The 12,923-nt window shown below is 46.3% G+C and overlaps 1 protein-coding gene across 1 annotated transcript in view; it reads right to left on the reverse strand.

Annotated features, from left to right (window-relative positions):
* The window catches only part of LOC143298862 (uncharacterized), a 351,980-nt gene that overhangs the window by 99,287 nt on the left and 239,770 nt on the right, over positions 1-12,923 (reverse strand). The window contains exons 4-5 of the mRNA XM_076611863.1: positions 9,374-9,476; positions 114-165 (exon numbers count right to left, since the gene is read on the reverse strand). Of these exons, the coding sequence (XP_076467978.1) occupies positions 114-165; positions 9,374-9,476 (155 nt within the window). The remainder of the gene's footprint in view (positions 1-113; positions 166-9,373; positions 9,477-12,923) is intronic.

Below are 12,923 nucleotides of genomic sequence, written 5' to 3' on the forward strand. Positions count from 1 at the left end.
CACGTTAATTCTTTCTTTTTATTTTTCTTCCAGAGACATTAATACTTACATTGTGAAGGGCAAAGCAAGTTCATTCTTTCGATTTTTTCTTTATCAGAGACAGAGGTACTTACATTGTCTGTGTAGGGCTGGCATACTGTCAGCACGATGGTCTCCTTGCAGGATCTGCGACAAACACAACACACGCTTAATAAAACACACTTGATGACACTCGAAAACACATTGCCCTCTCTCCCCACCACTGAAAACAACAGCAACAACAACAAAAAACCAGCGTTCATTGCAACACTCCTTCCCAGATCAGCACGAGTACCGACGATCCAAAATATACATCGACGCACTTCCACAGACACTCATTAACTCATTTACTGCTGAACCTTGGAGGAAACGAGATCAGTGTGGCTTGAAATGGAAGTGAACATTTTTAACCAGATTTGAAGGTTTTAAACTATGGAAGTTTTTTTGGGTTTTTTTGTAAACTTTTGAGTGGAAAGTTTGAAGTGGTGACTCGTTTTAATTGTTTTTTTTTGGGGGGGGTTTTGCCCTTGTAGTAGTTATTAACGCGGCGATAGCCTTGAGATGGCCTTAGTGGTCGGCGAGGCTCTAAGCACCATAATTTCATTTCATTTCAAATGGAAGTTCAGTCACTATGTTCTGCTTATTCCTGTTTCAACTACTGTTGTGTTTTTTTTTTGTTTTTTTGTTTGGGTTTTTTTCTGGTGTTTTTTTTTCGGGGGGGGGGGGGGGGGTGCGGGAGGGGGGTGTTTGGTTGTTTTTTTTATTGAATCGCCATTCTCAATGGCCTTTGGGGAGTTTGACTCTTAATCCTGTTTTGCCTACCTGCTGTTCCTGTTTCACCTGCTACTATTCGGCGCCTCTCTCTCTCTCTCGCTCGCTCGCTCGCTCGAACACACACACACACACAGACATCACACACACACACACACACACACACACACACACACACACACACACACACACACAACTGAGTATATTGGCGTACTGGGATCATCAATTTAGTTATTCAGGAATGGTTGAATCGGGACTAGACAAATCGGAATAGCACCCTAAGGGCAACGGAAGAAGACAGAAATTAATTTTTTTTTTTTTTTTAAAGCGGTCAGGACCACACAGGCCTGGCTTTGCATCGGACCAGACTGCACACTGGGACTGGCGACCTGTCCAAGCGGGGACAAACTGTTGCTGTGGACATCAGGCGTCTGCTTCTATGGACACAAGGCGACCGTTGCTATGGACACAAGGCCATGTTGATAACCGATAATTGCCCATACAGACAATTGGGCACGGCTAATCTGGGTTGCTGATAGCAGTCATGCGAAATCGGTCATCTGTATTCAGCTGTCGTCACTCATGTCCTTCCTGTCCCATCTTTCCCCGTCCCTACCGTCCGTCCCTCTCTCTCTCTCTCTCTATCTATCTATCTCCCTGCCCCTCTCTCCCCTTCTCTCCCTCCGCCTCTCTCTCTCCCGCCTCTCTCTTCCTCCCCCCCTCTCTCTCCGTCTTCCCCCTCTCCCTCTCTCCCATCTCTCTCTCTCCTTCTTCCCTATCTCTCTCTCCCCTCTCCCCAACTCTCTCTCTCTCTCTCTCCCTTTCCCTCTCTGATCGAGTTGACTTCATCAAGATTTTGCGCCTTATAAATATCATTATTAGTAGTATTTCTATGTATTTATCTATTATTTTTTTAATTTATTCATTTTATTTATTTATTTATTTTTCATTTATTTATTCATTTCTATTTTGTTGTTGTTGTTGTGTTTTTTTCTTTTTTTTTCTCTCAAGGCCTGACTAAACGCGTTGGGTTATGCTGCTGGTCAGGCATCTGCTTGGCAGATGTGGCGTAGCGTATATGGATTTAACCGAACGCAGTGACGCCTCCTTGAGCTACTGATACTGATACCCTCTCTGTATTCCTTTCCATCTCTCTCTCTCTCTCCCTCTTACCCCCCTCTCTCTCCCTCTCTCTCTCTCTCCCCTCTCCCCAGCTCTCTCTCTCTCCCTTTTCCTCTCTCTCCCTCTTCCCCCTCTCTCTCTCCCCCCCTCTCTCCCCTATCTCTCTCTCCCTCCAATGCGTTGTCTGAGACGAATTCCTCATTGTTTGATAGACAGCCAGGTTCCCAAGCAGAGTGCGATGAAATCCAGTCCCATCCAGTCAAATCACATGAACGTCAAGTTTCTCAAATGGAAACAGAGAACTTGATTTAAAGATTTTCTTATTGTCCTGTGCAATTCACTGTATTTGTATTGGGATATTAAATGAAATACTATTTAAACCAAACGGGGCCATCTTGTCAAGGCTGTGGCGAGCTTGCCTTTGACAAGAAACCGACAGGTCGATCACCTTTGCACTAAAAGGAAATAATTATCTCAAGTAACAGAACTGCACTAGGAAATACATACAGTTTCAGTTTCTCAAGGAGGCGTCACTGCATTCGGACAAATCCATATACGCTACGCCACATCTGCTAGGCAGATGTCTGACCAGCAGAATTACCCAACGCGCCTACGCTTTAAGTGCAAGCATGTATATTTGTGTACCAGTCAGAGTGGATTTCTTCCACAGAATTTTGACCGAGAACAACACTCGTTGCCATGTGAGTCGTCTTTCTGTTGGTGATTTGTTCTGCGTGTGTTGTGTGTGTCGTGTGTGTGTGTGTGTGTGTGTGTGTGTGTGTGTGTGGTGTCATGTGTGTGTATGTGTGTCATGTCACAGTGTGTGATTGTGTGTCGTGTCACAGTGTTGTGTGTGTGTGTATGAAGGGGAGAAGAAGCAGAGAGAGAGTGATAATTTCAAAATATAATACTGTCACATTTTATAATGTGCTGATATTTTGTGATATAAAAAAAATCAAGTTGTATTGCCCCCTTTTTTTTATTGAAAAAATAAAAATCTCCATGAGATGAACAATTGTGTTTTGCGAAAGTAACTATCTGGTATAAATCTGTTATTATCACTGGTTTTGTGTTGTGTGGGGTTGTTTTTTTGTGATTTTTTACTTTATTTATTCTATTTTATTTTTATTTTTATCTTCTTCTTTTTTTAATAAATTTTTTTTATCAAGGCCTGACTAAGCGCGTTGGGTTACGCTGCTGGTCAGGCATCTGCTTGGCAGATGTGGTGTAGCGTATATGGATTTGACCGAACGCAGTGATGCCTCCTTGAGCTACTGATACTGATACTGATACCATGTTGTTGTGTTGTTGTTTTTTTCAGAGCGCCAAGTGCGTGCTGCAAACGGGACCTCGGTTCGTTGTCTCATCCGAGAGACTAGACGCTCGGTTTGATTTTCCACACTTGTATTTCATTCATTGTACTACTGAATTACTCTCTTCGTCACAACAGATTTCTCTGTGTGAGATTCGGGCTGCTCTCCCCAAGGGAGAACGTGTCGCTACACTAAGAGCGCAACACTTTTTTTGTTGTATTTTTCTGCCTGCAATTTTATTTGTTTTCCTATCGAAGTGGATTTTTCTACAGAATTTTGCCAGGGACAATCCATTTGTTGCCGTGGATTCTTTTACGTGCGCGAAGTGCATGCTGCACACGGGACCTCGGTTTATCGTCTCATCCGAATGACTAGCGTCCCCGGCAGACCCACCACTCAAGGTCTAGTGGAGGGGGTTGGGGAAGGAGGGGGGGGGGGGTGAAATACTGGCGATTATGGGATTCGAACCAGTGCGCTCAGATTCTCTAGCTTCCGATGCGGACGCGTTACCTCTAAGCCATCTCTCCAACTTGGAAGAAAAGGCGAGAGTGGGATTCGAACCCTTACTCTCACGGACTCCCTCCATTGGAAAGATGAGCGTCTTAACCACTCTGCCACCTTCCTCAGTATACACACATGAAGGACGTAGCTGCACTTCATGATGTCTTGCGAAAGTTTGACATAAACAACGAAGTATCTGGCTTTTGGAAGAAAAATAAAAGTGCTAAATCAGCACAAACACGGGAAATCAAAGAAATGGAAACCAGGGGCGGAAAATGGAAGTGAAATTCGAAACAGCAACAGAGAAAAATTATCAGATCCACAATGAGGAAAGACCCAAATAAACAGCCTGGAAAAAGTCGCGTCAGCTAAATGCCAAGTTAGCTCAGCAACACTGTATGTATGTGCTAGACAGCAATTAAAAAAAAAAAAACCTTTAATATTATCGAAACAATCAATTCGTATCCAACAATTAATCCTGGGCTCGGCAACAGGAAAAAGGGACCTAATCCCCTCCTTCAGCCAGCATAACCTTTCAAAACGGAAGTCAGGCGCCCCTTCATTCACCCGTGTGGAGGGATGAAAATCGGAGAAAAGTACCTTCCCCAAGGACACAACACCATGCCGAAACAGGGCCTCGAACCCTGATCTCTGGTGAACGCTGGATCAAACGTTCAACGCACAACTGATTCAGCCAGGGACAATCCATTTGTTGCCGTGGGTTCTTTTACGTGCGCAAAGTGCATGCTGCACACGGCACCTCGGTTTATCGTCTCATCCGAATGACTAACGTCCAGACCACCACTCAAGGTCTAGTGGAGGGGGTTGCGGGAGGGGGAGGGAGGGGGGGGGGGTGAAATACTTGCGATTATGGGATTCGAACCAGTGCGCTCAGATTCTCTCACTTTCGAGGCGGACGCGTTACCTCTAAGCCATCTCTCCACCTTGGAAGAAAAGGCGAGAGTGGGATTCGAACAGCCAAATGCAAAGAGCCAAGCCCTCAAGCTGGAAAGTATTTATACAGGCTACAGGGAAGGTGTGAAACCAGCATGGAAACGGCGCAGCGCTTTCCGTGATTCTGATCATCATGCAGTGGAGAGATGGCCCTAGAGGTAACGCGTCCGCCTAGGAAGCGAGAGAATCTGAGCGCGCGCGCACTGGTTCGAATCCCGGCACAGTCGCCAGAATTTTCTCCCATCTCCACTAAACCTTGATTGGTGGTCTGGCCGCTAGTCATTCGGATGAGACGATAAACTGCACTTAGCGCAGTAAAAGAACCCACGGCAACAAAAGGGTTCTCCCTGGCAATTGGGTGGCGCTGTTAGTGCAGCGACACGCTCTCAGTGGGGAGAACAGCCCGAATTTCACATAGAGAAATCTGTTGTGACAAAAAAGAGTAATACAATACAATGTAACACAATACAACACAGAAAGAACGTGGCCAGAAACAAGCGAACTGGTGACTGTGACATGAGAGATACATACGAAACGCTACTCTTGTCTTCTGTTGTTGTTTTTCTTCCAGAACATTAATTTCTCCTTACAATAACATCAAGACAAGGAAAGAGAAAGGAAGGCAGGTGCCGGATAACAATTCAATAACGAAGATCAAAAGGGGGAAAAGAGAGACAAACAGACAGACAGACAGACAGACAGAAAAACTGGAAACGAAGAGCTGAAAAACAGCTCGATTTCGAACTAAACTGAAAACTCTCAGTCGGTTCGCGGCAGCTTCAAACCGGCTTTCCGAAATCGGTTTTTCCGGTACGTACCGGTCTTAAGACAGACCACGCACCTTCAAATCTAAGCAGCGATCACTGTACGAGTCAGCCGCCTTCCGCCTCATCCAATCAGCGATTAACACCTCGCCTTGCCTCCACTTTGAAATGCATGGACTTCAGGCCCGCTAACTGGGAGACCAATCCGGACCACCCGCCTGCCTGGAATCAACGATGTCTCGAAGATCTGGGGGGGGGGGGCGCGGGGGGGGGGGGGGGAGGAGGGAAGCGAAGGGAGGGGAGGGGTGAGAGGAAGGGAGTGAAGTGGAGGGGGTGGGGAGGAGAAGGAGGGGATGGGGTGGGGAAGGGAGTGGAAGGGAGGGGGTGGGGAAGGAAGGAGAGGGGGAATGGAGGAGAGGGGGTGGAGAGAAGGGAGGGGAGGGGTGAGAGGAAGGGAGTGGAGTGGAGGGGGTGGGGAGGAGAGGGGAGGGGATGGGGAGGGGAAGGGAGGAGAGGGGAGGGGGAAGGGAGGGGTGGGGAAGGGAGGAGAGGAGAGGGGGTGGGGAAGGGAGGAGAGGGGATGGGGAAGGGAGGGGTGGGGGTGGGGACGGTTGGAGGAAGGGAGGGGTGGGAGGAAGGGAAGGGAGGGACGGTGAGGGAGTGGAGGAGGGTGGTGGGTAAGGGAGGGGAAGGGAGGGGAGGAGAGGGGGTGGGGAAGGGAGGAGAGGGGGTGGGGAAGGGAGGAGAGGGGAGGGGGAAGGGAGGAGAGGGGGTGGGGAAGGGAGGGGAGGGTGGGAGGAAGGGAAGGGAGGGACGGTGAGGGGTGGGGAAGCTACGGGAGGGGAGGGGTGGGGAAGGGAGGAGAAGAGACGGATATTCTGCTTTCTTCTGACTGCTTCATTAAAAAAAAACTACCCGTTAAGGAAGGAGAGATTCCTTCGCAGCAATGGAACGAAACTCCCAGGAAAAAACACAGACAGACGAAACAAAAACATAAACAAAAAAAACAAAAAAATCTAAAGGAGACAACAACAACAACAAAAAAAGCAGCAGCAGTGTCTGCTGAAAATGTAAGGATGGGTCTTGTTGTCTGACAGATGAATGTCATTCAGATATGTGTGGAAATACGCGAAGAAATAGCTTCTAGTCATAGGTTCTCTCTCTCTCTTTAGTTGTATGTCTAACCACTATCGCAATACTTAATGATATACAACCATAATTAGTGTCCTGCATACTTTGTGGGTTTTTTTTGTGTGTGTGTTTGTTTGTTTGTTTTTTGGGGGGCGCGTGGGGGAGGTGGGGGTGGGGGGTTGTTTGTTTCTTTTGTTTTTTGGAGGGGAGGGGGGTTGATCTTTTTCCTTCATAATATAATGTTTGTATCAGGATTATGTACATGTGCATGTTTAAATGTGTATGTGAATGTCATGTCCTTATTTCTTCATCTCTTTGTTACTTTGTGGATGTTTTGATTCATTTTTTAAATTTTCTATTTGCCCTGAGGGCTGGATGAAAAAAAGCACATGTATGCTTACTCCACTTCCCTTAATAAAAAAATAAATAAATAAATAAAAAAAAACAACTTCGTTCACTCGTTCGTTCTCTCTCCAAACAGCTACAAACTGCGTGGAAAGATAAATCTGACATTTTCTTCTGTGGCCAATGTTGGAATCTGATAGAAGGATGAAGAAATGGGTTATGTGCTGGGTGGCCTGTTGCTTCCTACTGCTTTTCTTCGAGGTTAGAATTCTGTTCTGTCTCAACATTTGCTTTCACCATATTCATTCGTTTAAGATAAGATAAGAATAACTTTATTATCTCCAACTGGAGAAATTTGGTCAGGTGCATTATCACAACATAGACAAGTAAACAACATGGGGACCATAACTGTAAAAGTCAACAACAGCTTTTACGAATATTACGAAGATACAAATGTAAAAAAAAATTTTATATATACACCGTTTCATACATACATCCACACACTGCAGGTAATAACTAGTATTCTTAATGTAAAAACAGAAAGAATTAAGAAACATTATTCTAATATTTTGTCATGCCATGAAAAAAAATATTGACGCATTCACCCATGTCATTAGGACCTCATGGCCATTGACATTAACGTGTCAAAGCGTCTCTCTCTCTCTCTCTCCCCTAACCGTGCATGTATTGAGAATATTAATTCACAGTTTGTTTGTTTGTTTGATCTTATTTCGCTTGAAATTGTGTTTGTATCCCCCTGTCACAAGAACTGTACAGTCAATGACAGTAAAACATCAAAGCGTCAAAGCCCCCACCCCCACCCCCGGCACCCCCGATCTCTCTCTCTCTCTCTCTCTCTCTCTCTCTGTGTCTCTGTCTCTCTCTCTCTCCTCGTTCAAACAAACGAGCAAACAAAATTGATCATCTCATCCAGATAACTAGCGCCCAGACTACCACTCAGGAAAAGAAAAGGGCGGGAATATAAAAAAAAAATAAAAAAAATTCCAGTCCGTGTAGGGGGACTCGAACCACTGCACACTCACTTTCTAGTCGGGCGCGTTACCTCTGGGCCACCGCTCCACCTGATTCAAAAGTCCACCAGAAGCAAGAACCACCGCGCAATTTTCACTTGGCTCCCGCTGTTTACTCCTCGACATATGGTTATCGATTCGCGTCGAAAGCACATGAAGAAGAAATGAAGAGATTTTTTTTTTCTCTCTCTCTCTCTCTCTCAGTCTGTCGCGACGTTACATTTATAGCGAGGCCGTTGGTTGAGGTGTATATGACAGAGAATCAATTTGAAGCTATACTTAGGATCAGGGAGTTTCATGCCAAATACGTACGTACGTTTCGCTGGTGTGTCAGTGTGTGTCTGTGCGTGTATGACTGCTTGCTCGAATTCCTCTGCGGAGCGTAGCTTAATTATCATTTTGTGTCTGTCTGTCTGTCTGTCTGTCTGCCTGAATGCTTGTGTGACTGTCCGCATAGCTGGTTCTCTGCTCCTCTTGCTCCGTTTAAAGTCAAAGTTCGAAACGATCCTATCATTCCCAGAAAATCGCTTCCCTAGTATAGGTCAATGATAGACAATGATCAAACGCTCCACAATCTTGTTCTCTCTCTCTCTCTCTCTCTCTCTCCTCCACCCCTCTATCTCTATCAATATTTTTTGCAAGTGCTATAGCGCTGCTTGCAGTAACATTTCCACGAACACTCTCACAGTTAGCACGCATTCACACACACACACACACACACACACACACACACACACACACACGCACGCACGCACACACACACACACACACACACACACACACACACACACACACACACACACACACACGCACGCACGCACACACACACACACATGCACACACACGCGCGCGCGCGCGCGCGCAGAAGAAACAGCGCGTTCTATGTTCTTTGTTCTGCTCTCTTCCTTCCTTTCCTTTTTTACAATCACATGTTCATGCACGCATAAGCGCGGACACACGCACATGCAGGCACAGAACAGATGCGCGCGCGCGCGCACACACACACACACACACACACACACACACACACACAAATAAAAAATAAAAAATGTACAACCGCCCCTCCGCGCACGCGCGCGCGCGCACACACACACACACACACACACACACACACACACACACACACACACGCACGCACACTCCGTACCCTATTCCCCACTCCCACCCACCCCCTACACTACCAACTCCTCACCCCCACTCACCCAATACACACACACACACACACACACACACACACACACACACACAAATACAAAACAAACAAATGTACAGCCGCCCCTCCGCACGCCCGCACACACACACACTCCGTACCCTCTTCCCCACTCCCACCCACCCCCTACACCACAACCCCCTCACCCCCACCCACCCTACATACACACACACACACACACACACACACACACACACACACGTGGTACCTCACCTGACCAGTTCAATGACCTTCTCCCGAGGTGCCCTCCTGACCTCCTCCCCGTTGATCTTGAGGATCTGGTCCCCGGGCAGCAGCTTCCCCTCGCTGGGACCCCCTGCACACACACACACACACAGAGACATCCTTTCATCCCCTGCACACACGCACAGTCAACATCCAAGGTCTAATTGCCTTCCATCCCTTTCGCCGCATCTCTTCGGGGACTGTCTTCGGATTTGCCCAGTTCTCCTTCTTCTTCTTCTTCGTTCGTGGGCTGCAACTCCCACGTTCACTCGCATGTAAACGAGTGGGTCTTTTATGAGTTTGGCCGTTTTTACCCAGCCATGTAGGCAGCATACCCCCTTTTCGGGGGTGTGCATGGTGGATTTGTTCTTGTTTCCATAATCCACCCAACGCTGACATGGATTACAGGATCTTTAACGCGCGTATTTGATCTTCTGCTTGCAGGCACAAGCAGGTCTGCACATATGTTGACCTGGGAAATGGGAAAAAAATCTCCACCCTTTACCCACCAGGCGCTGTTACCGAGATTCGAACCCGGGACCCTCAGATTGAAAGTCCAACGCTTTAACGGATCTGCCCAATAATTACTGCTCTTAGTGACCTTAGCCTCGGGCCGGGGCTAGTTGGCCTTTTGGGGGGACCACCTCAATGCCGACTTGTCCTAAAGCCCCCTTTCGCCAAGAGAGTGGGGATGTAACTTGGGCAAGACACTCTCCACTGTTATCCAATTCCAGCCCAGATAGTCGGGACAGCAGTTGCCTCCTCTGCTGTTCTGGTGGTGATCATTAGTCAGACGCGAATGACTATTATACATGGGCCTTCCAGCCCTAGCGCCCAGAATCGCCCATTTTTGTCTCCTTCCTTAACAGACTTTTAGATTTTGTACTTTATTCTCTCTCTCTCTCTCTCTCTCTCTCTCTCTCTCTCTCTCTCTCTCTCTCTTCCTTTCGTAGTTACATCCTCCTCCCCCCACTCCCCTCCAACCTCAACCGCCCCCCTTTTCATTCGAATATACAGAAATGTCGATTTCTAATTAATAATAACAATCATCATTATGATTGAAATGATAATAATCCAAATAATAATAATAATAATAATATCATTTATTTTCAGTCTAATATCATCATCTTAGATGAACAGACTATAAATAAATAAACCAACTGTTCCTTAGCAGACATAAAGCTATCTACTTTTTGATACCGTTTAGGGCGAATTTGGCCGATTGATCCTCAACGTCTACACCACAGAGTAGTGTGGTTGTTTTATCTGTCATAAGGAAGACAGCCTCTTCAAACTGGATCAGCGCCTGCTCAGGCCGTAAAATTGAGTCGTAAAAGTTTGGTTGGTTGGGTTATGAAAAATACAGAGCTTAACTCATTCTACGCCACAGCTACGTGCCTGGTACAACTCCCCTGGACAGCGCTACATGAGACCACTGCAGTAAAAAAATAAAAATTAAAAAAATTAAAAAAAAGGTGGTTGATGGAAAATTGATAGAAAACTGTTGTTTTAATTGATCAAACAAAGCTTCGGTTTTCATACTTCCGGAATCAGTAAACGGTTCGGTTTAGAATGCCAACTGTACCAAGCAAGAATGAACGAAATCAGAATAGTGTGTTGGTACGAGAATACTCCTACCTGGTCCACAGGGAAGTAATCACAATACGAGTTATCTCATACCTGGAGTAGAATGAGTTAAGCTGGACTAAAACGTAGTGAGGCTCGTGTATTTGGAGGATTTTTAACAGATGAACACCACCGAAAACGGATTATGGTTGCCCTACATGGCGGGGTAAAAACGGTCACACACGTAAAAGCCCACTCGGTGTACATTCGAATGAACGAAGGAGTTGCAGCCCACGGATCGAAGATGAAGAAACAGATGAACAGAACCAACCAAACAGAACAGAAAACACTCAACGTGACAACTTTTAAATGAACTGTGTCCATCAACAACAATCTTGTGTCGAATACAATCTATTACTAAGACATGTCAACCAACAGAAGAACGGAGGCAGGAGGCGAGAATGGAGACTGCAAAAGGCGTCGCATGTATTCCGAATTCAACTAGAGATTCGCTCATTTCACCATTTGTTTCACTCGCGCTCACGCTGAGGAGGAGGAGCGTCGAAGAAAGTCCATTTAGTACTGTTCTTAAACTGTACATTTTAACACCAACGTCAAGTCAGTCATGCTGTACGGCTCAGAGACATGGCGCACTACCAAGACCAACAGGAACAAACTCCAGACATTTGTCAACAGATGCCTGCGCAACATTCTGAACATCAGGTGGCCTGAAATCATCTCAAATGAAGACCTCTGGGACAGAACCAAACAAGCACCCATAGAAGAAGAAATCAAAAAGAGAAAGTGGGGGTGGATAGGCCACACGTTGCGCAAGTCACCACTCAACATCATTCGCCAGGTACTTGACTGGAACCCCCAAGGCAAACGCAAAGTTGGCAGACCCAGGCAGACTTGGAGAAGAAGTACGGACACTGAAGTGAAGGCAGCCGGAATGACGTGGGCCCAGATAAAGAGGATCGCCCCAAACCGTGTCCGTTGGAGGAGTGCTGTTGCGGCCCTTTGTTCCCGAGCGGAGCTATAGGCATAAGTCAAGTTAAACTGTACAGCTAACTGGTTCAAATGTTCTTCACTTCCATCCTCCATTCTTCGTCTCTCCTTCTTCTTCCTCGTTCGTGGGCTGCAACCCCCACATTCACTCGTCTGTACACGAGTGGGCTTTTACATGCACGACCGTTTTTTTTACCCCGCCATGAAGGCAGCCATACTCCGCTTTCCGGGGGTAATTCCATCCTTCATCTCTCCTGTTTCTCCTCCTCTCCTACCCCAATAGTATCATTATCATTACCATTATTATTATCATCATCATTATCATTATGTACTGATAATTCAAATTTTAAAATTAATATTTCAATACCAGATGCTTACAACCACCAAGCTGTACGAACGGACCACTGAACAGAGTTCCTTTCAGAACGAGAATTATCAATCGTTCCCAATTTGTTGACTGTTGTCAAGAGCTTTCTGTGGGCTCCAACCGACAGAATGTTTGACTTGCTCCACGTCCAATAGGAACGTGACAAGAAATGATGCACTCATGTGTCTGCAGAGTCACACTGGATGGACTCTCTCCCTGCGTGTGAATGCGACCAAGTACACATTACATTTACATGCTCATGTGTGTGTGTATGTGTGTGTGTGTGAGAGAGAGAGAGAGAGAGAGAGAGAGAGAGAGAGAGAGATTTTCAGTTTAACGTCTATTCACAAGAAGTGCTACGTGTGTATGCGCGAGTGTGTATGTATGTCTGTGTATGTGTGTATGCATATGTCTATGTGTGTGTGTGTGTGTGTGTGTGTGTGCGTGAACGTCTATGTGTGTGTGTGTGTGTGTGTGTGTGCGTGTGTGTGCATGCGTGTGTGTGTGTGTGTGTGTGTGTGTGTGTGTGTGTGTGTGTGTGTGTGTGTGTGTGTGCTTGCGTGGGTGTGTGCGTGCGTGCGTGGGTGTGATTTAGTT

This window comes from Babylonia areolata, chromosome 24 (assembly GCF_041734735.1).
Source record: "Babylonia areolata isolate BAREFJ2019XMU chromosome 24, ASM4173473v1, whole genome shotgun sequence".
Taxonomy (NCBI): domain Eukaryota; kingdom Metazoa; phylum Mollusca; class Gastropoda; order Neogastropoda; family Buccinidae; genus Babylonia; species Babylonia areolata.